Raw genomic sequence first — 25,957 nt, forward strand, 5'->3', positions numbered from 1 at the left:
CTCAGTCACTTCCCTGTGCAGCCCCCGTGTGTGAATGTCTCAGCTCTGGACTGTCTTGGAACGTCTTGGGTTCCTGCCCTGTGACTTCCGCAGGTAAAGGGCTGTGTGGGGAAGTGACATGTAGAGGTAGAAGAGACTGCCGGAGTTACGGTGCACTTCACATGGATCTTGTTTATGGGCAATGTGATTCATTTCCTGGCTCCTCTGTTGCTTGTGGTGTAACCGGAGACTGTACGGACAAGAGAGGTAATTGTGCAATGTGTAACATTTCTACAACCCTTCATGTTTTTTGGTGGCAAATACAATATTCTAAAACTGGTTTGGGGAATTGCAAGACGGAATTTCTTTCTGCACACACCTGGGAAGGTTTAATCATCCATTTGGCACAGATGGCCATTAGAGTTAAGCAAAAAGATTTATGTGGCACCCCTGAGGCTTCAGTCGCCACAGGGTACTGCAGCTCCATTAAGCTGCAGTATTCATCTCGGGTAAGGAGGGGGTTAATCACCGGTGTTCCACATTACATACATTTTAGGAGCCTTCTTACTACGGACTGGACTAGGGTAGACAGGGGGGTGGCCATTACGAAGCATGGGACTTCCCTGGTCACTAGGACAACCACCTGGGGGGCGGGCACCACTTGGGGTAGAAGTAGGAGCAACCTTCACACATTCTTCAGTCAAGTCAAACCAGGACTCCAGTTCTGGCGACACAACACCACTAGTTTTCTTCTCTTCTTTCACGGGGCCTGAGGTTTGGAGCGGGATGCTCAGCCCGGGTTCCTCACTCCTGGAGGGGCATCTCTTAGAAAGGACACTTTCAAAATATTGGTGGCTACCTCTGACTTAACTGGGATTGGTTAGAGCCCAACATGGCAGTGACCAGTACCTCCCGGGTAATCTAAAGAACTGTGAGTAAACCACCTGGAACCGCAGAGACTGTGTCAGCCTTTTAATTGTTGGCGCCGCCGCCTCGCGCTTCAGCGCCGACGGCCATTACTCTCCCTCATCATCCTCCTCGGGCCCGCTCCACCTGTGGGGAGCAGAAGCCATCTTAGCTGCTATTACCATCCGCCTCGGAGGAAAGCGACAGCAGCGGCGGCTAATCCCTGGCAGTGTATCGCAGAAGGCGTCACAAAATCATCCCATCCATCCCCATCTCCCCTTTCCGTGGATACCTCCGGGGTCACAAAACCGAGCAGGCCACCCGTGACACCCCCCTGGCCCTTCACCAGCCCGCCGACGATTAATCCCTCAGGCCCCGTGGGGTGCTACATTACACACCTCTAGTCCTCCGTGGCAGCCATACCAGGGTACTCTTCCCTTCCGTGGCTGGCATCCGTGGACAGACGTGTACTAGTCTCTGCAAAATCATTGTCTAAGAGGTATAGTAAACTCTAGAGGCGCTCTAAGCCTAGGTGCAGATGACCGTATTTTTGGTCCGAGTGTGATCCAATAAAACATTGGATCACGCTCAGATTAATGTTATTCTATGGTGCCATGCATATGTCCAATTTTTTTCCATGGAAATAGCCGATCTGAGGAAAAAATAGTGCAGCACCCCACGTGGTCAACCTACCCGTTGCCGGACCGTTTTGGGTGTAGCCGGGATGGTGTCGCTTCCCACAGGCGGCGCGTGCCCCGGGTGGATGGTGAGGGTTATAACGGCCGTTGGCACCTAAGCGCTGGACGGTGACGCCGGCAAGTTCAAGCCAACACAGTCTCTGCACATTCAAGGTGTCTTTCACTCACAACTTCAGCTGCCAGCCCGGTCGTACTGGTCACTGCCGTTATGGGCTCCACGGTTAATCCCAAGCAAGAAAGGGGTCATTACCGGTGTTTGAAGAGAGAAAGAGAGAGAGTGTCCTTTTACTAGGATGTCCCCCTCAGCAGTTAGGTACCCGGGCTGAGCGCCCGCTCCAAACCCCAGGCCTAGTAAAGTCCAAGAGTTCCAGAGGTGTCTTGTCAGAACTATGGTCCCAACTTGTCTGTCTGTATGTGAGTGTGTTGCGCCTACTTCTACCCCCAAGTGGAACTCGCCTCCCAGGTGGCTGGCTTCAGTGACCGGGGAAGTCCCATGCATCGTGATGGCCACTCCCCTATCTATCCTAAGCCAAACCCCCCTTTGTGAAGGCTCCTAAGCTGTATGTAAAGTGTGAATGTGAAACACCGGTGATTAACCTCCCCCTTAACTGAGATGGATACCGCACCTTAACTGAGGTGCAGTACCCTGTGGCGACCAGTGCCTCAGGGGTGCCACAATAGCAGCATGTCCAAGTTGGATCCGATTATCATATCGGCCATGCAAGGCAATGAGTGTGTGAAAAATATCAGAGAGCACTTGGATGACATCTGAGTGCAGTCCGATTGTCACAGACTCACCCAATTGAGAAGATAACAAAAAAGATTCTCTATCTTTCCAACATCCGAGAAATTCGTATCATTCTCTGATCAGAGTGTGATTGGTATAGTTGATATATTTTTCTCAGATGAGGAACATAACAGTCCTCTGCAGCTAGCCTGCATCTGCATCGTCATCATCATATGATCAGGAATTATTTTTATCCTTTAGAAGAAAACGATGATTCCCTTTCATTAAAGAGGTAAATATTGGGTCTTCGAAGATTACATTTATAAATGTTGGTCTTTGCAGGTTATGGAACCCCCTCCAGCCAAGCGGCTGAAATCTACAGTCTGTCTCAATGATTTTTTGGTTTCTCAAGCACCAGAGCCAGCCTCCTCCTCGTCCTCCTCCTCACCTCTCTTTGAGGATAGCACCTTTCCCCAAGATAATGCACTACAGAATGAAAGAATCAACTGGAAGAGACCAAGGGTAATTGCACTTAGCTTCAAACTAGAACCATAGGTTTTTCAACACCCGGAATCGAGGTTTAGACTAGTTCTGTAATTAAAGACCCCAAGCAAAGGCTAAGTGGTTGGTTGGCACCTTCTGGTACCCAGCACTTGGGGCAAATACCCCACTGGTTCCCTCTAAATATGCCCCTGTCCTGATTTTATAAAATTAATCTCACCACATAACCTTCACTCTGCTTTCTTTTTCTAGGAAATATGTGAATGTCCCCGCTTTATAGTAGATGGAGCTACCAGGATGGATGTGTGCCAGGGTAACTTGAGTAAGTCTGTGCTAGACCTGTCGCAAGACTCATGAAAATTGATATTTCAGGATCCTTGGGTAGACTGTAGTCCCGGCTTCATTTGACATAAAGACCTCACCCATGATTTTGCCTCCTTAGTGTCACGGGTATGTCACGAGTGACATAGTCATGTGGTTTCTGGCCATAGAAGGTCACAGTGTTTGGCTGCGCAGAATCCTCCTTGACTTTCCCTTGTTACTGCTGTCAGTATTCATTGGTATAGGTAGCTTCCCTGTTGGATTTTCATCTGTCCCCCATTTGGACCCAGCAGGCGCTCGCCTTCCACCCAGCTGCTGATCATCAGTATTCTCTTGGTGCTTTATTGCTCACTTCCTTCCTTGGACTGGTGCTGGTGATATTTTTCAGTTCATTCAAGCCTTGTGTGCAAGTAGGGGGCTTGTTCTCCTTGATATTATTGCTGAAAACTTTGCTGAACTTCTACCTGTGTCATTTGTGAATAAGTAGTTCATGCATTTTCCCACCTGTGTGACCTCCTTGTGTCTTCTATAGTGTTTAGTGGGGATGACGAAAAGCTCATCCCATCCGTTCCCTATTTAGGGCCCAGCACTAGGGATACCTAGGGTCAGGTATCTGGCTCAGCGCATAGGTGTGGAACCTATCTAGGGAGGTGAGGAATCCCAGGGACCAGCAGTAGGTTTGGTCAGGGGTCAACATCTCCCCTTTCCCTAGACACAGGGTTTCCCTTACTTTTCGCATGGCATTTCCCGTACCTAGCGAGATACTTGGCATGAGATGACTCCATGCACACTGGACTACTTTCCACATTGTGTGAAATGGGGTGTACAAAAGGGGTAAAGAGGACAGTAAAAATATTGACCATAACATGTGGAGCTAAATCGTGAATTTCTGGTGCTTTATGCAGCTGCCAAAAAATAAACCGTATTGGCAAGACTTTAGCTCCAAAGTCAACTCCAAATGTCGTTGCCTTCGATTGAACCATTATTGTATCTGAGTCTGTACTCAACAGAAAATCCTTTTCTACTCTGGTGATAAAGCCCTTGCTAACTTGTGGTATTCAGCTCAGTAAGCTCTTTACTCATTCCCTGAAAGATGCTTGGTGTAGTGGTGTACCTTCCTTGTGCCCACCTTGGGCACCTTTGAAGATACTGACTTAAGTTTTCCATCCACACTGCACAATGACGGCTATTATTTTCTGGAGGACCACTGAACTGGTTAGAAGAATGACCATGAATCTAGTTGCGAAACATTGTACTGGTAGATTAATAGCCCCGAATCATGTTTCTTACTCTACCCAATATACACGAGCTAGATTGAATGCCAAACTGGTTTGACTGGGCTGGGAAAGGGAGAGTGTAATGTGGGCTCCTCGGTGACATCTCCATTTTACAGGTAACTGTTGGTTCCTCTCGGCTGTGGCCTGTCTTTCTCTCTACCCCCAGCTGCTGGAACAAGTAGTCCCTGTGGATCAAGATTTTGGGGATGGCTACAATGGCAAATTTAGATTCCAGGTAAAACACGATTCATAACAAATTGTTGGACACCAACTGGAAAAGCTACGTGATACTTATCATATCTCTTTTTTAGTTTTGGCAATATGGGCGTTGGGTAGAGGTTGTGGTCGATGACCTTCTGCCTACAGTCCCAGTCCAGAGTAATGGGCAAACCCAGTATAATTTACTTTTCGTGCACTCTAAGGACAAGGATGAGTTCTGGAGCTCTCTTCTAGAGAAAGCCTATGCAAAGTGAGTGCCACATGGAACCAGTGGTAGATAATTTGAGGTAACAAATGATTTGAGATCTTCCCTTAATGATTCTTGTTGCAGACTGAAAGGAGGTTACTCCACTCTCCAGATGGGATTTGCAGGAGAAGCATTAGAAGACATGACTGGAGGAGTGGTACAAAGCTGTGATACTAGTGGGCCAGCTGCAGACCTGTGGAGTCACCTCCATAATATGCTTCAGAGAGGAGCTCTTATCTGCTGTGGGAACACTCAGGTAAGAGTTTTCATTGTTCTTCCTGGACATGCAAGACCTCCAAAAAACACTTGACTTGTAGGGAAGCAGCAACTGGTGCACAGGTCCGGGCTTCTAGGGTTATTCCCAACTTGGAAAGTCATCAACTCTCCACAGTGTAGGCAATTTTCGTCCATCCTGGAATGAATCGATGGAGTCCCATTCTCAGCATTGGTGTGGGTCCCAGCAATCAGACCCAACAAATCCAGAGAATGTGGCTCTGATAAATCCCGTTAAAATTATGTGAAGGCACTTCACCGCTCTATTCTTTCTCTATGGGACTGCTGGAGACAGTGGAGCTTGGCTTTTTCCGCTAGGTCAATAAAGAATGAATAGAACAATAGTGAGTAATCTATTCAAAGAGGGCATTTCACAGCCCCTTTAATTGGATCTTTGATGGTCCCAGTGGTTGAACCTCCATTGATCAAAAAATTATCACCTATTCCTAGAGCTGGTGTCACACTAAACGACAGCGACAACGACGTCGCTGTTACGTCACCATTTTCGGTGACGTAACAGCGACCTTGTAAGTCGCTGTTATGATCGCTGCTTAGCTGTCAAACACAGCAGAAGCAGCGATCATAACGTCGCTGTGCTACATGTTCAGAGAGCAGGGAGCCGCGCTTAGCGCTGGCTCCTTGCTCTCCTGCAGCACACATCGGGTTAATTAACCCGATGTGTGCTGCAGCTACATGTCACAGTTCAGAGAGCAGGGAGCCGCGCTTAGCGCTGGCTCCTTGCTCTCCTGCAGCACACATCGGGTTAATTACCCGATGCATACTGCAAACACATGTCACAGTGCAGGAGCCGGCGCTGGCAGCAAGAGCGGAGGCTGGTAACCAGCGTAAACATCGGGTAACCAGGGAAAGGTCTTCCCTTGGTTACCCGATGTTTACGCTGGTTACAGCTTACCGCAGCTGCCAGTGCCGGCTCCTGCTCGCTTCATTTCGTCGCTCTCTCGCTGTCACACACAGCGATGTGTGTGTCACAGCGGGAGAGTGACGACCAAAAAATGAAGCTGGACATTCAGCAACGACCGGCGACCTCACAGCAGGGGCCAGGTCGTTGCTGGATGTCACACACAGCGACAGCGACGGGACGTCGCTGCAACGTCACAGAAAATGGTGACGTAGCAGCGACGTCGTTGTCGTCGTCGTTATGTGTGACACCAGCTTAAGGGTACCGTCACACTCCAGCGATCCCACCAGTGACCTGACCTGGTCAGGATCGCTGGTGCGTGGATACATGGTCACTGGTGAGCTGTCAATCAGGCAGATCTCACCAGCGACCAGTGACCAGCCCCCAGCCACCAGCAACGCTTGGAAGTGATGCTGCGCTTGGTAACAAGGTAAATATCGGGTAACCAAGCAAAGCCCTTCGCTTGGTTACCCGATATTTACCTTGGTTACCAGCGCACACTGCTTAGCAATGGCTCCCTGCACTCGTAGCCAGAGTACACATCGGGTTACTAAGCAAACCGCTTTCCTTATTTACCCGATGTGTACTCTGGCTACGTGTGCAGGGAGCCGGCACTGGCAGCCTGAGAGCGGCGGACGCTAGTAACCAAGGTAAATATCGGGTAACCAAGCAAAGCCCTTCGCTTGGTTACCCGATATTTACCTTGGTTACCAGCGTCCGCAGCTTCCAGACGCTGGCTCCCTGCACAATCAGATCGTTGCTCTCTCGCTGTCAAACACAGCGATGTGCGCTTCACAGCAGGAGAGCAACGTCCAAAAAATGAACCAGCACTGTGTGTAACGAGCAGCGATTTCACAGCAGGGGCCAGATCGCTGCTCAGTGTCACACACAGCGAGATCACTAATGAGGTCACTGCTGCGTCACAAAAACTCAGACTCAGCAGCGATCTCGCTATGTGAGAAGTACCACTTAGTGTGGTTCATGCCCAGCGCAGGACCTTCTATCGACTACATTTACAATATACCATTGAGTACCCAAATATTACAATCATAGTTGCCAAATCATTGCCCAAAGTAACACGACCCACTGGTAAGTAGTAAAAGGTGATATACCGTGTACAATCACACAAGGTGCTCACCCCAAATGCCAACCCTTATTAGGCTTTACCCAATATATACAAAGATCCAGGGTAAATAAAGTCTGAATCCCTTTGTTATGCCTCGCTCCGTCAGACCCTGCTCCAGACATAGCGGAGTGTATAGGTTTTGTCAGAAGGTTTATATAAATGTGGCTTTTTTGCAAAACATATTTTTGTTTGTAATAAAAAGGTAAAAGCTCTGAATTTGTGAGATCTTTACAAAATTCTTTATAATAAATTCTATTTTTTTTATCCTGTAGGGAGAGGTTGAAACCTCAAATCTGATGGGGATTCTCAGCTACCACATGTACTCAGTGACCGGGGCAAAAGAGGTAAGTGTACATTAGAGGCAGACTGGATATAGCACAGTGTATAGACTCTGCCCGAAGTGAATAGGCACTAATGTCATGAGTGTGTCCTGCTCTGCGGAGACCTCTGGCGAGTCTACATTCGAAACGTCACAACCTCTTATTGCTCGCAGATCCTCTACTTGTATTTGAGTGAAATCTACTTGGCTTTTAGTGCTTTAGAGGCTAAGGACTATTTCCTATCTGGCTGTCCTTTGTAGCCTTAATCTCAGATGCAGCTCTTATGTGACTACTCTCTTTTGCTATAAATAGTCACATGTCTTACCATCTGATGCCGGTTATAGAATCTCATCTTTCTTATGCAGACCACTTTGGAAGGAGCCTGTCTCTGGAAGAAGCTGAGGAGTAGTACCAATTGCAGCATTGGAGGAGCTTGGAGTGTTTTTCCTTTTTGTGGCTATTCTTGTGTTGTATTATTGTAGTGGTGAGACTAGTGCTTTCACCAGCCTTCTCACTAGCCAGAGTGAGTTCAGGGCACGCGAGGGCCTAGGCACGTAATCGATGATGGGAAAGGGGGAGGACTTGTATAGGAACATTAGGGCATGCAGAGATCAGCCTCAGGTTAGTGTAGGAGGTGACCCCGCTCCCCTCTCAGTAGCGCTAGGACACACCCTTGCATTGTGTTCCCAGTGTACCCTGTGTGTTGCGGCGCTTGCCGGGGGGGTCCCTTACACCTGGGGGAACCTCGGAAGTCACTGTGTGACAGCTAAGCTGCAGTATGTAAGAACGGCAACTACATGGTGTGTGGAGCTGTTATGTTCCCACTCCTTATAGTCATTATATTAGGCTGCTGGCAGACCTACATATAGCTGATCAGCATGGGAGCCAGGTGTCGAACCCCCACCGATCTCATATTAATGACCTATTCTGGAGATTTTTAATATTGGCCACCACTTATGCGGGCTTTACACGGTACTATCTATCGTGTGATAGCACGAGCGATCATACCCGCCCCCGTCGTTTGTGCGTCATGGGAAAATCGCTGTCCGTGTCGCACAAAGTCGTTAATGCGCCGTCACACGTACTTACCAGCTGTGCGACCTCGCTGTGGGCGGCTAACATCCACTTCCTGAAGGGGGAGGGACGTTCGGCGTCACAGCGACGTCACACAGCGGCCGCCCAATAGAAGCGGAGGGGCGGAGATGAGCGGGACGTAAACATCCCGCTCACCTCCTTCCTTCCGCATAGCCGGCGGGAGCCGTGGGACGCAGGTAAGCTGTGTTCATCGTTCCCAAGGTGTCACACGGAGCAATGTGTGCTACCCCGGATACGATGAACAACCGGCGCCATTTTAATGAAACAATATTTTAAAACCAAGCGACGAGTACACGACTCACGATTTGTGAGCGATACTGTGTCGCTCGGAGGTGTCACACAAGACGGCGTCGGGACCGATGCCGGATGTGCGTCACGAAAACCGTGACCCCGACGATGCATCGCACGATAGCTCGTCTCGTGTAAAGCCCGCATTACAGACTGCAGAGCAGACCGGTAACCTATTCAACCTATGCAACAAGCAGTAAACTAGAAGATGGAAAATCCCTCCATTCTAAGGGGTACTTTGCACACTACGATATCGCAGGTGCGATGTCGGTGGGGGTCAAATCGAAAGTGATGCACATCCGGCGTCGCAGTCGATATCGTAGTGTGTAAATCATTTTTTGATACGATTAACGAGCGCAAAAGCGTCGTAATCGTATCATCGGTGTAGTCTCCGACATTTTCATAATTACGCTGCAGCGACGGTACGACGAACGGTTCCTCGTTCCCCTGCGGCAGCACACATCGCTGTGTGAGAAGCCGCAGGAGCGAGGAACATCTCCTACCTGTGTCACCACGGCTCACGCCAGCTATGCGGAAAAAAGGAGGTGGGCGGGATGTTTACGCCCCGCTCCTTTCCGCACCTCCGCTTCTATTGGCCGCCTGCCGTGTGACGTCGCTGTGACGCCGCACGACCCGCCCCCTTAGGAAGGAGGCGGGTCGCCGGCCAGAGCGACGTCGCAGGGCAGGTGAGTGCGTGTGAAGCTGCCGTAGCGATAATGTTCACAAGATATCGCAGCTGTGACGGGGGCGGGGACTATCACGCTCGGCATCGCTATCATCGGCTAGCGATGTCGCAGCGTGCAAAGTGCCCCTAAGGATTTCTAAAAGGAAGGAAAATGAAAAGATTAGTTTTTACAAATATTTTGCAGGTTCAGGCATTTAAAAAGTTGAGGTGATCCATTTAAACAATAAGTATTTTCCAGCAGGAAAGGAGAAACCACCTTTCTATATATAATCCCCCCTTCCCCGGTGATGAGCCGATATTGCCACAAAGCAAGTGGCTCTTTTCAGCAGTTCACAGCTCAGCATTTCCAGAAACGATCCGGCCACGCTCCTCACTGCGTGTGACTACCTATTAGATCATCATTGACGGATCATCGCTCCTAGTTCTGCTAATTATAGGCAATTTTCAAGAATTGAATGGAAGAAAACAATTGGAAGAAAATACAACAAATGTGTGAACCTCATCAGCTCTCGGGCACAATGGATGACAAGGTCTGAGTCACAATTTACCGTATCGCCCGGGCCATGCTAGAAATAGTATTTCTGACTTCTGCCTTGCAGCCCTATTGTAATGAGTGACAGTTTGCACATTGTTTGGCGGTGATATGACTAAATCTGTCATTCTAGAATCGTCTATTTGCAAACTTTTTACCCAGTTTAAACACCTGTCTCTTCTTGCAGGTTCAGACATTACATGGCTCTGAGTCTCTGCTGAGGATCCGTAACCCCTGGGGGCACACGGAGTGGATCGGGCCATGGAGAGACGGGTAGGAGTATTAATCCCCGGTTCAGATGATGAGCTGTCACATACAGATAGATGAAATCTTCATGTACAATATATTTCTGTTTTCTCAGGGGACCTGAATGGCAGAGTGTAAAAGACCCCGAGCAGTCAGAAAATGTGATCTTAGAGGATGGAGAATTCTGGTAAAAAAAAAAACCCAAAAAACAAAAAAAACCTATAGGATATGAATTTGCCTTCTTACATGTGTGTCACCCAGGGAATGGGGTACTCGGTCCCGGGCAGTGTACTATTTGGTGGTGGCCGTTGCCCGGTCCCGTGCCCTGGGGCTTTTTTGTAAAAGGGGTTATCTACAGGGGGGATGAAAGACATTTATGTGACGCTACCGGCGGGTTGCGGTTAATAGGATGGAACCGCCGCTGCTTAGTGGAATTACCCCTGGGCTGATGGTGATGGCAGCTATGGTGGTAGGCCCTCCGCAGACAGGGCTGAGCCAGGGAATTTGTGAGATGGGAGCTTTGCACTTTATAATGAAGGAGACCACACCATGGTTGTAATGAACAGTCTCTACTCACTTTAACCTGTGGACGGCTGGTTCCGGTCCAGTATTTCCAGTGCCAGTTTAATGACTCGGTTGCTCTGTCCACAGCACTCTCAGTGTAGTTGGGACCCCGAAGCCTGGAACTTTGGGGGTCCCCCAGCTTTGATACAGCGGTCTGTCCGTTTGGCCTGCAGTGTGGACCCTGGAGGGAGGTATGTGTCCGAACCCCGATCCTTGCTTTACTGCTGATGCCCCCAGATCTGTAGGTCAGTCACCGTGCAGGAATTTGACAGGCCGTGTGAAACTGCTGCCTGACCTAGGGCCCTGTGCCCCGTGCGTGCTTGGTTCCAGTGGTGCTCTCTAGTACCGTCCCTGGTAACTTCACTCCAGAGGTACTTGTTTGCCCCTATTCTGGCAACCTACTCCTGTGCCCCCGGGTCACCGTTACACAGACCCAGCTCGAGGCTGCTCCCTTCACTACATTCTTGCAGACTCCCTTGTCCACTCCCACCAGGCTGGCTAGTTCCCTGGTCTGGCTCCGCCCTCTAGGTGGCCATCCCCCAGTGTCTGACTAGTGAGTGCCCCTGATGTGGTGTGTGAACTAGGATTTTGGTGTGTGCAGCTGTTACTGGCACTGGTATTCCAGGTCCCAGAGGGTAGGCCCTGCATCCTTGTGGGGATGCAGTACTTAGTAGTGCCCTGAGTGGCTCAGGGGCGCTACACATGCTAAGGAGAGATCAAAAATTTTAAGCCCTTCTCCAAGATCTGATGGTTGCTTGTAAGGTGGAAGCAAAGCTGAACATTGGCATCCTTAAAAACCAGCAAAAAAGTAACGTGTGAACATAGCCCAAGATCTAGCGCTTCTTGGCAGCAACACTCTCTGGCACTATGACATCCAACTCTCCTAACAGAACTTATTTCTATATGGTCCAACTGGGGCAATCCCTTTAAAAGATTATTTCCATTGTATTACATAGTAATATATTATTTCCATTATTATTACCTATGCAGAGGATATTAGAGATGAGCAAAGCTTTTGAAATTTGATTTAGCCGAATGTTTCCAAAACAATCAAATACAGCAAAGCCCCCAATTGCCTCCGATTACCCCTTACAGGCTCCTTAAGCAAACACAGCTATGGATGTGGGTAAACAGATGGTAAATGGTGGTAACACTTTATTCCTCACACACTAATGTCTTCCCTGCTATGCTGTCACACACTAGCTGTAATACTTATTTAGTGTTTTATGGCTTTCTTTCGCTATTTCTATGGCTAATCTGTGGCCTGTGACATCCTCTAACTTTCCAGATTCACTGTAAATTGGCCACTGCATTCCCTAGTTCAGCTTTTTTACAGACTATTATTTCCTTTAATTGACTACAAATGATGAATGTAGTGGTGACCACCATGTTTAACCATTGCTACGTGAATAACCCTTTCCTCGGAAACTATGGGGGTCCCACCTGTATGATCCTGTGGATAGCTGATTCTTGCTAAGATTGACATAACCCACTAGTACTGCTCATAGTGAACAGACTTATTTGCTATAGGTTGGAAAACTATGACCTTAAAGTCTATTAAAAATGAAAAAAAAAACAGGCTTATATGAAAGAGAATAGATATAGAGAATAGATGGAGAATAGAATAATGGACAGACAAAAAAGGTCAGTACATGGGTGTAATGCCTGCCTGCAACCACAGACTCAAACTGGCTGTCATGGAACGGCTAGAGGAAAGCCGCTCACAAAGAAGGATCCCGATAACCTCAAAACCCTTTAATCCCTATACAGGGATTTGGAATTAGTGCAGGGCCCTATCACTACCTGTGGAAGGCTGCAGTCCAGAGGAGAGTAGTAGTCAGAAGATTCAGAACAGGGACAACATCAGCAGACAAGGATGTAGTCAGGAAACCAGGCAGAGGTCAAATCTGGATCTGGCAGTGAGGTACAAAAAAGGCAGGCAGGAGGGTAGTCAGAGACCAGGCAGAGGTCAAAACATAAGGATCACCATTCGGAAAAGAGCAGGAACCAGAAAGCAGGAATACAAAACGGCAGTGCCCAGCAGACAGGAGGGGGAATTATAAGGGTGTGATGTCTTCCCATTGGCTGTAGCTGAATGGTGGTAACTTCAGCTGGAAGACACATGCCACCTACAGTCAGCCAGTGGTCCTGCAGGTCCCAGGGAAACCCGGCTTAATGGATTAGCGGAGCCTGCGCCCACCAAAGCCATTGGCACTAACACCTCCCCTATCACCAGCACCGTCCACGGCGGGAACACGTAACCGCCTGGTGATCGAAGCAAAAGTCGCAGGAGCGGACTCTGGTGGGGATGTGACAGTGGAGAGAACAAAGTATTTCTGAGCTTGAAATAAATGTACGTATTCAGTATTGTGTTCCTCTTTATGTAGGATGGCAGTTGATGACTTCCAAAAAAATTTCCATTTTTTGGAAATTTGTCACCTGGGGCCACAGAGTATTCTGAAAATTGGTGCAGCAGCTAAGCCCTGGGAATATGCTACCTATGAAGGACGCTGGGTGAAAGGACTGTCAGCAGGGGGCAGCCGGATCAGCAGCGGTAAGATAAAGGTCTATGCTTTCTGTTGTCCCACAATTAGAAGGTTGGTCTTCTCTTCTTGAATTGTCCTTCATGCCAATGGCTTCTAAAAATGGACTTGGTGTGCAAATTCATCTTCCTTAAAGGAAATTCTACATGAAAAGCCAAAATGTAGGCTGTCAATAAATATATATATATATATATATATATAATATATTGTAGTTGCATGTGAGACAATCCCGTTAGAGAAGGCTACGGTCAATTTATGGACGACCACTGATTTCTACAATGAAAACCTCCATGGAGAGCTTAGACTTCTCCCACTGCAGTGCGTTTGTATCACTATGCTTAACTACTGGAAATCACTCACCTGACTGACTCCAATAAATCGGGTGCAAAGATGTAAAAAATTCTAACCCCCCAAAATTCTCTGCTTTACAGAATATTATTGGCTGAACCCCCAGTTCTCCCTCATTCTGGAGAATAACAATGATGGTGACAACTCTGAACCCCAATCATTATGCAGCTTTATTGTATCCGTCATGCAGAAGCATCAGAGGTTACGGAGGTCAGGACACGTCCGTGTGGCATGCCACATATTTCAGGTATAACGATAAAGATTACCATGTTATCTACCCATACAGCTAGACTAAAGAGCGTAGAATACGAGGGTCTTTTGCTTTATTTTTAATAATAAAACTCTTGGGACCCGATTACTAAATCTGTAACAAGAGCTCTCCACTTAGCATATGCCATTTATAATACTGGTATCTTCCTAAGTGCCAGAGAGGTTTGGGCCCACACATGCACTAGGGTTGACGTGTGTCTGCTACCTCTGCATTGCCAACAGCTACTGTACATAGTACATAGGTATTTCACAGGTTGGAAACGATTTCTGAATTTGCAATGCAATTGGTCCCTTTTTGATATACTGTTAATGAGATATCAGGAAAAAAAAAAATTATACATTACTATTTTTGTATCTTTAAGATCCAATGAGGCCCATGATTTAGTGCATAAGACATGGATACACATGCAGTTTTGTATTTTTCCATACAGAACCACGAATCGTCTAAATAATACTGACATAAGTATCAAATTATATAATGAACTAGCTGTAATACCCGGGCGTTGCCCGGGATAGTAACTGTCTCTTTGTCTCTCTCCCAGTCTCTATCTGTGTATCGCTGTCTGTCTGTCCCTCTGTCTGTCTCTTTCCTTGTCTGTCTGTGTCTATTTCTCTGTCTGTCTTTGTATCAGTCTGTCTGTCTCTCTCTTTCCCCGTCTGTCTCTTTCCCCGTCTGTCTCTTTCCCCATCTGCCTGACTCTGTCTTTCTCTTTCTTTCTGTCTTTCTCCTTTTTCTTTCTTTCTTTCTTTCTTTGTCTGTCTCTATCTCTCTGTTTCTGTCCCCATCTGTCTCTTTCCAGATCTGTCTCTTTCTCCGTCTGTCTCCCCATCTCTTTTCCTGCCTCTCACTGTCTTTGTCTGTGTCTTTTCCTCTCTGTCTCTTTCCCCGTCTGTCTCTATCAAGGTCTGTCTCTTTCTCCATCTGTCTTTGTCTCTCTGTCTGTCTCCTTTCCTTTCTGCCTGTCTCTGTCCCTGTCTGCCTGTCTCTGCCTGTCTCTTTCCCCGTCTGTCTCTATCAAGGTCTGTCTCTTTCTCCATCTGTCTTTGTCTCTCTGTCTGTCTCCTTTCCTTTCTGCCTGTCTCTGTCCCTGTCTGCCTGTCTCTGTCTGTCTCTTTCCCTGTCTGTCTCTGTGTATCTCTTTCCCCGTCTGTCTTTGTCTGTCTCTATCTCTCTGTCTCTTTCCCTGTCTGTCTCTGTCTGTGTCTCTCTGTCTGTCTCTGTCTGTCTCTATCCATCTCCCCACCAACATCATATTACCTCACATAGAAGCTTCTTATACTATGAATGGCCTTTGTTCCTATAGCAACCAATCACAGTTCCTATTAATGACCTGTAGTTCCAGGCTCCATTCACTTTAATAGAGGCAGCTTTTTGGAGAGCAACTGTAAAGCGCGGGGTTAAATTTTCAAAACATAGTCTATGACATTCCCTGAGTCACATGAGGCTACTGTGCAAAATTTTGTGATTGTAAATGCGATGGTGCGGATTCCTTTAGCGGAAATACACACATACATACACTCAGCTTTATATATTAGATAACAGACTGACACTCCAATTTCAAAATATTAAAGAATTGATTCCATCAATTCTATGCACAGGAATAAGAGTCAATAGTAACGCGTTTCAGCTTGGCATAAGCCAACGCAACTATGACCAGACAAATTAAAAAGTGATCCATTCATTTGTGAAGGAACCTCCCTGCTAATTTGCATAGTTAAATGCTCACCAATAATTTTAAACAAGGAGAAAAAGTTTTTTTTTATATGAATACAACAGGCTTAAAGCTCAAATATGTTCTGTGATTAAACAGCTAATACAGTCATCTGTGAGTATAAATAAATAAATCCATTGCAAATTATATGATACGTTAATCGGTTAAAATATTTCTTGCAAGGATCCAATAAATTAGAACCAGAGACATACTCAATGTATATTGAGAGAATCGGCACAAATGCATCCTCGATAGAAGTCCAGGGAGGTCACAATTGTAGATATTCATCATCACTAGGAAAGGAATCATCAAAAGTAGCAAATACAATGATTAAGAACAGAGACATTGTAACATATATCAAGATACTGTATTTAACGTGATTATTTTAGTATAGAACGACCAATACAAATGCCAACCTTGGTAAAAGCCAAGGGAAATCATACTTTTAAATGCAAATTTCATGAACATTATAAGAAATTTGGAATATCATAGTTTCTATTTAGAACTAGTGGTTAAAGGGATTGTAGCATATATATCCAAAAGGCTTCCCATTTCTTCAGCATATTCACACGATCACCCCCCCCCTTTCTGTGCTGATGTGCTTACTTCAGAATTTTCTATGGTCTTGATGTCTTGTTTGAGAATCGCTTGTGCGAAACACATTACCATTGAGGCGCATGGAGTTGATGGAATGAATTCATTAATATCTCTTCATGAAATTGGATTGCTAGTCTCTTCTTCATATAATGGACTGTGGATGTGTAGCGCCCCTGAAGCCGTCAGGGAGCTACAAGGTTCTGCATCATCACCAGGATGCAGGGCCTACCCCATAGGAATCCGGAAGCCCAGTGCCGGTAACAACAAACGCTTCACAAAATCCCAGTTTTTCCCCAACAATCCCCCATACAATGGTACCCAGCTAGGGTCGGACCAATGGATGGCCGCCTAGAGGTGGAGCCAGTCTAGTCCACTAGTTGACCAAGTGGGAGGGGCAGACTGTGGAGAGTAGAGAGTAAGACCGTGAGAGTGAATGAGTGAAGGTGGACGTGAAGAGATGGACTGTCCAGGAGTGAGCAGTAACCTGGTGCCCAGAAGGGTGGTTACCGGTGGAGTACGGTGGAGTACTCCCAGAACTACGCATTGATGGGGTACAGGATCCTAGGACAGGCAGAAGCTCCAGGCAGGCCTGTTAGCAACTGCACAGCGAGGGGACCATCAAGGACCTCGCTGACCCTAAGAATCCGAGACTCTGTAGCAACGGGAGAACCGGGGACAGGACCAGAGATTCTAACCCCACAGGGTTCATGCTACCATCATGCGGATAGCAGTGGAGAAACCACCGGACGGGGACCCCCAGTTGCTCTACGCCACGGGGACCCACCAACCAGAGACAGGTGCAGGGGAAGAAGGCACCAGGTTACCAAACTGGCACTGGAACTAAGGGGACCTCGAGGTGAAACCAGCCGGCAAAAGTGAGTTAAAAACCCAGTTGCACTGAACCCTTGTGTGGCCTACCTTCTTCCGACACCTGTCACATCACCTACCCTCTGGGGCCCGGCCCTGCTTGCAGAGGGCCTACCATCCAGGCTGCAATTAACACCAGCCCCAGTAGTGGACATTGTGCAGCGGTGGCTTCATCTACATAGCCGCAACACTGCAAGTGGCATCACAAGTGAACATTATTCTAATCCCCTGTAAATATTCCCCTTTACAAAAAGGGCCCAGGGCACGGAACCGGGCAACGGTCACCAAAGTGACATTCCCCTGATATACACTGCCTGGGCCTGAGTGCCCCATATCCCTCATTTTTCCTTTTTTTAATGTGTGCTAGATCTGCCTTTCATTCATTTTTCGTCCGTGTCCATTTATTTCCCTACTAATATGACATCTGTTCTCATATGCTAAAACTGAATAAATGAAAAAACTTCCAAGCTTCTACTTATTCAACAGTAAAAAAAAAAAAGTTCTCATGTCCCCTTTTTATTTCCAAACCTATTAATCTGAATGGGCAGTTTCATCTGTAACTTAGATCAGAAACAGACAGGTGCGGATGTGTGGACAGGTGCGGATGTGTGGACAGGTGCGGATGTGTGGACAGGTGCGGATGTGTGGACAGGTGCGGATGTGTGGACAGGTGCGGATGTGTGGACAGGTGCGGATGTGTGGACAGGTGCGGATGTGTGGACAGGTGCGGATGTGTGGACAGGTGCGGATGTGTGGACAGGTGCGGATGTGTGGACAGGCGCGGATGTGTGGACTGGCGCGGATGTGTGGACAGGCGCGGATGTGTGGACTGGCGCGGATGTGTGGACTGGCGCGGATGTGTGGACTGGCGCGGATGTGTGGACTGGCGCGGATGTGTGGACTGGCGCGGATGTGTGGACTGGCGCGGATGTGTGGACTGGCGCGGATGTGTGGACAGCCCTGTAGACTATACGCACGTGTTCTATCTGTGAAAAATATATGGATGGAGCAAGTTCATGAAAAACGAATGTCTGAAATGTCTGAATGGTTACTTATTCTCAGGACCTATTTTAGATAACCCTCTAGGAAAACAGACCCTTGGCAATTTCTAGGTTTGCTTGATTAATAGTTTTACTTAACCAAATTTTGTATAGGTGCTCAACATAACGGCATCCACTTTGTCCTGACCATGTGTCAGCCGCTCCGGATAGAGTATTTCATCTTGAATTGTTGGTTCATGTTATTCCATAAATTCCATATTGTTGTAAGATGGTTACTGTATCCTTCGACAAGTAACTTTGTTTTTGTGTATTTAATCAGGGGGATGACGCCCATGTGTATCTGTTCCAAGATACGCTCCGCTCCTTTCAGCCCCTTCTTAGTGCTGGACCGTGTGACAATCACCGGGAGGTGGTCCTCTGCTCCAGCCTTCCACCGGGACGCTACATAATCATCCCGTCCTTGGAAAAGGAGTCTGATGAGGGAGAGTTTCTAATCCGAATCCTAATGGAGAAGGGAAACAATACCAGGTAAAAAAAAAAAAAACAGTACAAAAGTATTGAACAACAAATGGGGGAATCTCCAAGAATGGATCACCGTCCTTACGACTATGGAAATGTATATCTTATACTGCATTAAAATCTAAAAGGTCTTTGGAGCCTCTGTTAGGAGTCTGGACACAGAAAATAGCCAGATATCCCTCCAGGAAGGACCTAGCTAAGGAGTGGCTCTTTTTAGGAGACCACCATAACCACCATATTAAGTGGCCCTTTTAATCAATAGCCAGCTCTTGACGAGTTTAAAGATATGACAAGGGAAATACCAAGGCCAGGTATCCCTCCACTGACAGCTGTTTCGGGGTATTGCCCCTCATCAGTGTGGAGTAGGATTCTGGCTAGGTGGGAGCAATGCCTAGTAGACCAACAAGACAAAACAATCACTGATCTCGGGGAGACCAGCCAGAGAAAACACTCCCGGCAGCCAACAAGGGCGCTCAACACAGTGAAATCCTAGGTACATTGCCCCCTGGGAAGTATGCAAATCAAAAAGGTCCATGGAGCCTCTGTTAGGAGTCTCGGCACAGAAAATAGCCAGATATTGCTCCGGGAAGGACTTAGCCCAGGGGGCAATGCACCTAGGATTTCACTGTGTTGAGCGCCTTCGCTGGCTGCCGGCAGTGTTTTCTCTGGTTGGTCTCCCCGAGATCAGTGATTGTTTTGTCTACACTGCATTAAGGAATTCTAACATTACATGTATAGAGCAAAACTATCTCCATGTTGGAGAGTGGTTATCAGACGCGCCCACCTTTCAAGAGGATAGATGGATTCTCTGGACGACCCATAGAATTCACTTGGCTCTGTGTAATACTTAATTTCTCCAGTAGTGGTGCTGCAGAGCAATTAAATGCCCCACGTCTCCCACAGCTGATCGCTTGCAGAATTTCCAGTAATTCGCTTATCAGGGACCATTCCACTTGAAAGGATTTATCCCTTTAAGAAATACTTTAATAAAGCACTTTGAAGTGTTCTTTATTACAGTTATGGACAATTCCTTTAAGGCATATGATAGTATTATAGTGTATTTTGTGGAAGTCGTCTGTGAGTGAATTAGACTTCTACGAAGGTCTGTCTTCTCTTCGTTCTTATCAGATCTTAATAGTTTATTATTAAAGGGTAGAGTTGGTGCGAATCAATTTGCAAGACCCAGTCCGGTGGTCAGGTCAGTAATTTGTGGCCGCTGGATGAAAGACCTGAGGACACCTCCTACCTCCCGACATCCGTAGCTCTTTTTATTTCTTTATTACCCAGCTCGGCGCCGTGTCCCATAATGTTCTGCCAGGCCGGCTAATCAAAGAATGAGCTGTGGATTCTGGGAGATAAGAGGCGGCAGATTATTGACCTGACCCCAAAACTGGGTATCAAAAAGGTCCCATTTTGGGTTTTGCTATGGGACCTCTCTGCCTTGGTAGTACTTATTGGCTTTAAGAAACTCCAAGATTTCACTGAGGGCCCTCATGGGTTCCCAAGAAAATGTGTTGTTGAGTGTACGGTAGTTTTACCTCACAGCAAGAAGCACTATAAATCCTATTGAATATCTGGAAAGCACAATCTTCACAGGACTAATAGCTGCAGTGATCACTTCCAATCAATATAATTGTCCTTTTGTTAATCTTAGGCCACTGGAAAGTAATGAGAGATGTGGTGAAATTCCGGTAAGTGTATTAAAGTCTGAACGCAATGGTTTTCTGATTGTCCTAAACTGTAAGGCAGTTTTCCCAACTCTGTTCCTTAAAGACGACCGACCACCAGGATTTTCATATTTAAACTAAAGCCAGTGCTATACTGGCGCTATCATGCTGATTCTATACATACCTTTAGTTGTGAGATCGGATGTATAGTTTCTGAAATACAGGCAAGTAAAGTCTGTGAAATGCACTGTTATTTGATGAGAGGTGCAAAGGAATATTTAATAGGTGGGTTGGGTTTTACTAGTTATTTCTGTCCCCGTCTGCCTGTCTGTCCTTCCTCCCCATATCTCTGTTATTACAGGGGGAGGAAGGACAGGCAGACAGACTGGGGTGGGAATAACTAGCAAACCCGACCCACCTATTAGATATTCCGTTGCACCTATCAATGAAATAACAGTACATTTCACAAACTTCACTTGCCTATATATCAGAAAGTATACATCCGATCTCACAACTAAAGGTATGTATAGAATCAGCATGATAGCGCCAGTATAGCACTGGCTTTAGGTTATATAGGAAAATCCTGGTGGTTGGTCCTTTTTAAAGGGAATGTGTCATCAGAAAATGGCCTATTGTTTAAAGCGTGACCATCAGTTTTATTTTGATATCATAAATCAATAATACACATGAAAATAAGCAGCTTTGTAATAATCTTATCAGACAAAGATACTTCTTTCTCTTCCAGAATTGATCAGTAATTATCAAAGTCTCAATTCTGAGGGAAAATCTGTATTCAGTGAAGACTTTCCCATTACTGAGATAGGAGATGGCGGTTGGTGCTGATGAGATTATGTGTAGATAGAAGAGGGGGTGGAGCCGTGCATCTAGCTCCTCCCATCATAGAATCTCATCAGCACCAACCGCCATCTCCTATCTCCGTAATGGGAAGGTTTTCACTGAATACAGATTTTATCTCAGAATTGAGAATTTTGATAATGACTGATCAATTCTGGCAGAGAAAGAAGCAAATATGTCTGATTCTTATTTTCATGTGTATTTTTGAATTATGAAATAAAAATGAAAACGACAGTCACGGTTTACTTGTTGAAACCAGGTTTATATGTTAAATGTATTAAAAAAAGGAAATTGTTCTTTTTCAATTCTCCTCCTCCTCTACAATGACTGATAACACCTCTATATAAAGATAACACAGGATCCCACAGTCACAATAGGTGATGTCACAGCTCACCTCCTCCTCCTCCTGTGAAATGACTGATAACACCTCTATATACAGTAGATAACACAGGATCCACGATTCACAATACGTGATATCACAGCTCACCTCCTCCTCCTGTACAATGACTGATAACACCTCTATATACCGTAGATAAGGCAGGATCCACCATTCACAATACCTGATATCACAGCTCACCTCCTCTCTCAAAACACTGACATTTTCTATTCCGTACAGATCACTTCTGAGCAATCATGTCCTCTCAGAAAACATTACAATGACTGATAACCGCTCTATATACAGGATCCACCATTCACAATAAGGGATGTCACAGCTCACATCCTACTGTGCAATTACTGACAACAGTATCCACCATTCACAGTAATTGATGTCACAGCTCACCTCCTCCTCCTGTATAATGACTGATAACACCTCTATATACAGTAGATAACACAGGATCCAACATTCACAATACCTGATATCACAGCTCACCTCCTCTCTCAAAACACTGACATTTCCTATTCCGCACAGATCACTTCTCAGCAATCATCTCCTCTCAGAAAACATTATGACTGATAACACCTCTATATACAGGATCCACCATTCACAGTAGATGACGTCCCTGCTCACCTCCTCCTCGTGTACAATGACTAATAACACCTTTATATACAGTGGATAACACAGGATCCACTATTCACAATAAGGGATGTCACAGCTCACATCCTCCTGTGCAATTAATGACAACAGTATCCACCATTCACAGTAATTGATGTCACAGCTCACCTCCCCCTCCTGTAAAATGACTGATAACACCTCTATATACAGTAGATAACACAGAATCCCGCAGTCACAATAGGTGATATCACAGCTCACCTCCTCCTCTTGTACAATGACTGATAACACCTCTATATACAGTAGATAAGACAGGATCCACCATTCACAATACCTGATATCACAGCTCACCTCCTCCCCCTCCTGTACATTTTCTCTGCAGTGATTGCTTTTCTTTTCACAATGGGTTATCTTCACAAGACACTCTGCTAAGTTCCTCAACATGTTAGGCTTTTAAGATATCCCATTTATGATCTAAAATACATAATAATGCATATGTAATTGCATGCTGTAAATTCTGTAAGCTGGGGATCTTATACACAAGTTATTAAACTATTAACATGTCCATAAAGCAAACAAGCCATAACATTGCCTGACTCTCCCATTGTACTCTATGGGTATTTTTACCATTTTGTTCTGTTCTTTAGGTACTTTTCTTATATCTGTATTACAGGCACTTTCTCCATTTCCCGCAGAGGACCAGTGTAGGAGCCGGTTTGTACAGTTTGCAAATATGGTAAATTTTATATCTATATAGATAAGAGATAAATAAAAGGGATAACCTTAAAGGGAATGTCCAGATTGCCTAGCAGACTTTATTTATATAGGAAATGGAAACATTTTCATACCGATTATAACAGGTTTTGGGAATTATATTATTATAATGTTAATAGGGAACAATGATGCTTCATTTTCTTAATATTGACACCTCCCCTTTAAATATTAAATGTCCGCCACCGCTGAGCCACTACTAAGTGGAGCTTGGGGGCTGACTGTATAGTATCAATACAGTAAAACATCTAATATGTCTTTCCAACTGCATATGTTTGGGGAGAGCAGGGTCAGGCATGTTGGCATTCAACATGCCCAATCCATTTGTTCCTGGTGAAGAAAAGCCACCACCATAGTGTTTGTTTTCTTCTCCCCATAAAGCACACATGTACACTCAGCTGGGCATAAGTGTGTGTGGGGGAAGTGGAAAAGGTAGTTGTCGCCTCATTGGGCCTACAGGTACCTTATTTTTATGGGCATCCTAAGGCTGTCCATACATGAGATCCCTATTAGGCAAAGACAAAGTGATGAGCGGACCCGGACTGTAAAAGTCTGGATCCGCCCGGTATTCTGGGTGTTTGATCTGGATCTGGCACTCGAGAAATTAAAAAAAAATAAAGCAGAAATAAATTAAAAAAAAAAGAATGAACATAGCACTCCATACTTACCGAGGCTCTGTCGTGGCTGTACACTGCTCTCGCGGCCTCTCTTTCACGTCTTGGGCCGCTCATTATTACTCATCCATATGCACTGATTTCCCCGCCCACCGGCCGTCCTGGTGTCTGTGATTGGTTGCAGTCAGACACGCCCCCAGCCTGTGTGATAACGTCTGACTGCAACTAATCACAGCAGGTGCTGTCTGCGGGTCAGTATCATGGTATAAAAATGAATAAATAAATAAAATAATTGTCGTAGGGTCCCCCATATTATGATACCCGGCACAGATAAAGCATACAGCTACAGGCTGCAGCCCCCAGCCCTGCGCTTATTTAGGCTGCGTATCAAAATAAGAGGAACCACATGTGGCTTTTTTTTTAACTATTTAAATAATTTTTTAAAAAACGGTGTGCGGTCCCCCCCAATTTTGATACCCAACCATGATAAAGACTGACGGATGGGAGCTGGTATTCTCAGACTGGGGGGGCCTATGGTTTTTAGGCCCCCCCAGCCTAAAAATAGCAGCCTGTAGCTGCCCGAGATTCTTTGCACAAGGAGCATGTCTGGACTGTATCATACTCTCCTCTTCTGATCTGTAACCGCTCTCACCAGCCGATGTTTAGCATAATGTATATAAGAACGGCATGTGCTTACAATGTTAACCCTATGTAGCATTCACGTACTTCCCCCTTTAATTACAATTCCACCCCTTTGTCTAATCGCAGGACGGGCGAGTCAATAACGTACAACTTCACAAGCTTTTGGCTTGGTTACTGACGGAGTATGGTGAGTAAATGCTGAACAATAAGAGACCCGGGGAAGGAACAGTTCTAGATCCCAGCACTGCAGATTCCCGGACCGCAGCGCCGAATAGTAAAATGCAGACTGTGCAGAAAAGTAAATCATTGCTTGTGTTAAGAGCCAAAAAAAAAGTATTCGCTGCACTCAAGGAATGTGGATTGTCCTGTAAGTGACATTGCACTGCGTTTTAGGATTTAGTCGAACGCCGTTTTGTGTGCACAGCTCCTATGCAAAGCTATGTGTCTCTCTGGATAAAGACTAAATGCAAAACCTGTATTTAGTCCAATCTGGCAGCTATGTTACTATCACTGCCCTCACTTATCACTAACCTACAAAGAGTAGCAGGACGGGAGGATGGGGCTACACACAAGGTTGTTTGCGGTCTGTAGCCTTGGAGATATATAGCTCTTCATAGGAGCTGTATACACAAAGATATCTGATATTTTTAACAAGACATTGTGCAAAGTTTTATCACAGCAGCACTAAATAGCTGTCCTCAGGATAGATAATAAATATATGATAAATAAATCTTTATATAGCACTAACATATTCCGCAGCACTTTACATACATCAGAAACACTGTCCCCATTGGGGCTCACAATCTAAATTCCCTATCTGTATGTCTTTGGAGTGTGGGAGGAAACACAGGGAGAACATACAAACTCCTTACAGATGTTGTCCTTGGTGGGATTCAAACCCAGGACCCCAGCGCTGCTAACCCCTGAGCCAACATTCCACCCATTGTGCAGTGCTAACCACTGAGCCAACGTTCCACCCATTGTGCAGTGCTAACCACTGAGCCACTGTGACGCCCTGCAGAGATTGAAAATCAAAAAAGGTCCGTGGAGCCTCTGTTAGGAGTCTCGACACGGAATATAGCCAGCTATCCCTCCGGGAAGGACATAGCCAGGGAGTGGCTCTTTTTAGGAGACCACCGTAACCACCATATTAAGTGGCCCTTTTAGTCAATATCCAACTCTCTGACGAGTTTAAAGATATGACAAGGGAAATACCAAGGCCAGGTATCCATCCACAGACAGCTGTTTCGGGGTATTGCCCCTCATCAGTGTGGAGTAGGATTCTGGCTAGGTGGGAGCAATGCTTAGTAGACCAGCAAGACAAAACAATCACTGATCTTGGAGAGACCAGCCAAAGAAAACACTGCTGGCAGCCGAGGGCGCTCAGCACAGTGAAATCCTAGGTGCATTGCCCCCTGGGAAGTATGAAAATCGAAAAAGGTCCGTGGAGCCTGTTAGGAGTCTCGACACGGAATACTCCTTGGCTAGGTCCTTCCCGGAGGGATATCTGGCAATATTCCGTGTCAAGACTCCTAACAGAGGCTCCACGGACCTTTTTCGATTTGCATACTTCCCAGGGGGCAATGTGTCGCGGGCGGAGGAGGGGACGCTGCGCTCTCCCACTGCTCGGGTCCGGC

General features: G+C 46.2%; 1 protein-coding gene across 3 annotated transcripts in view; it reads left to right on the top strand.

The window, feature by feature from the left end:
- LOC142251014 (calpain-9-like) overlaps positions 1 to 25,957 on the top strand; it is an 88,241-nt gene that overhangs the window by 23,076 nt on the left and 39,208 nt on the right. For 2 of the 3 annotated variants that reach the window (XM_075323496.1, XM_075323498.1), the window contains exons 1-15: positions 29 to 246; positions 2,653 to 2,832; positions 3,064 to 3,133; positions 4,526 to 4,644; positions 4,721 to 4,878; positions 4,960 to 5,131; positions 7,466 to 7,537; positions 10,301 to 10,386; positions 10,475 to 10,546; positions 13,311 to 13,477; positions 13,898 to 14,061; positions 18,581 to 18,789; positions 20,435 to 20,471; positions 22,967 to 23,029; positions 24,447 to 24,507. In XM_075323496.1, the coding sequence (XP_075179611.1) occupies positions 2,656 to 2,832; positions 3,064 to 3,133; positions 4,526 to 4,644; positions 4,721 to 4,878; positions 4,960 to 5,131; positions 7,466 to 7,537; positions 10,301 to 10,386; positions 10,475 to 10,546; positions 13,311 to 13,477; positions 13,898 to 14,061; positions 18,581 to 18,789; positions 20,435 to 20,471; positions 22,967 to 23,029; positions 24,447 to 24,507 (1,627 nt within the window). In that variant the 5' untranslated portion in view covers positions 29 to 246; positions 2,653 to 2,655. Of the gene's footprint in view, positions 1 to 28; positions 247 to 2,652; positions 2,833 to 3,063; positions 3,134 to 4,525; positions 4,645 to 4,720; positions 4,879 to 4,959; positions 5,132 to 7,465; positions 7,538 to 10,300; positions 10,387 to 10,474; positions 10,547 to 13,310; positions 13,478 to 13,897; positions 14,062 to 18,580; positions 18,790 to 20,434; positions 20,472 to 22,966; positions 23,030 to 24,446; positions 24,508 to 25,957 lie in introns of those variants that run through there. The other variant, XM_075323497.1, reaches the window with a different exon arrangement.

The sequence above is a fragment of the Anomaloglossus baeobatrachus genome, chromosome 9 (assembly GCF_048569485.1).
Source record: "Anomaloglossus baeobatrachus isolate aAnoBae1 chromosome 9, aAnoBae1.hap1, whole genome shotgun sequence".
NCBI lineage: Eukaryota > Metazoa > Chordata > Amphibia > Anura > Aromobatidae > Anomaloglossus > Anomaloglossus baeobatrachus.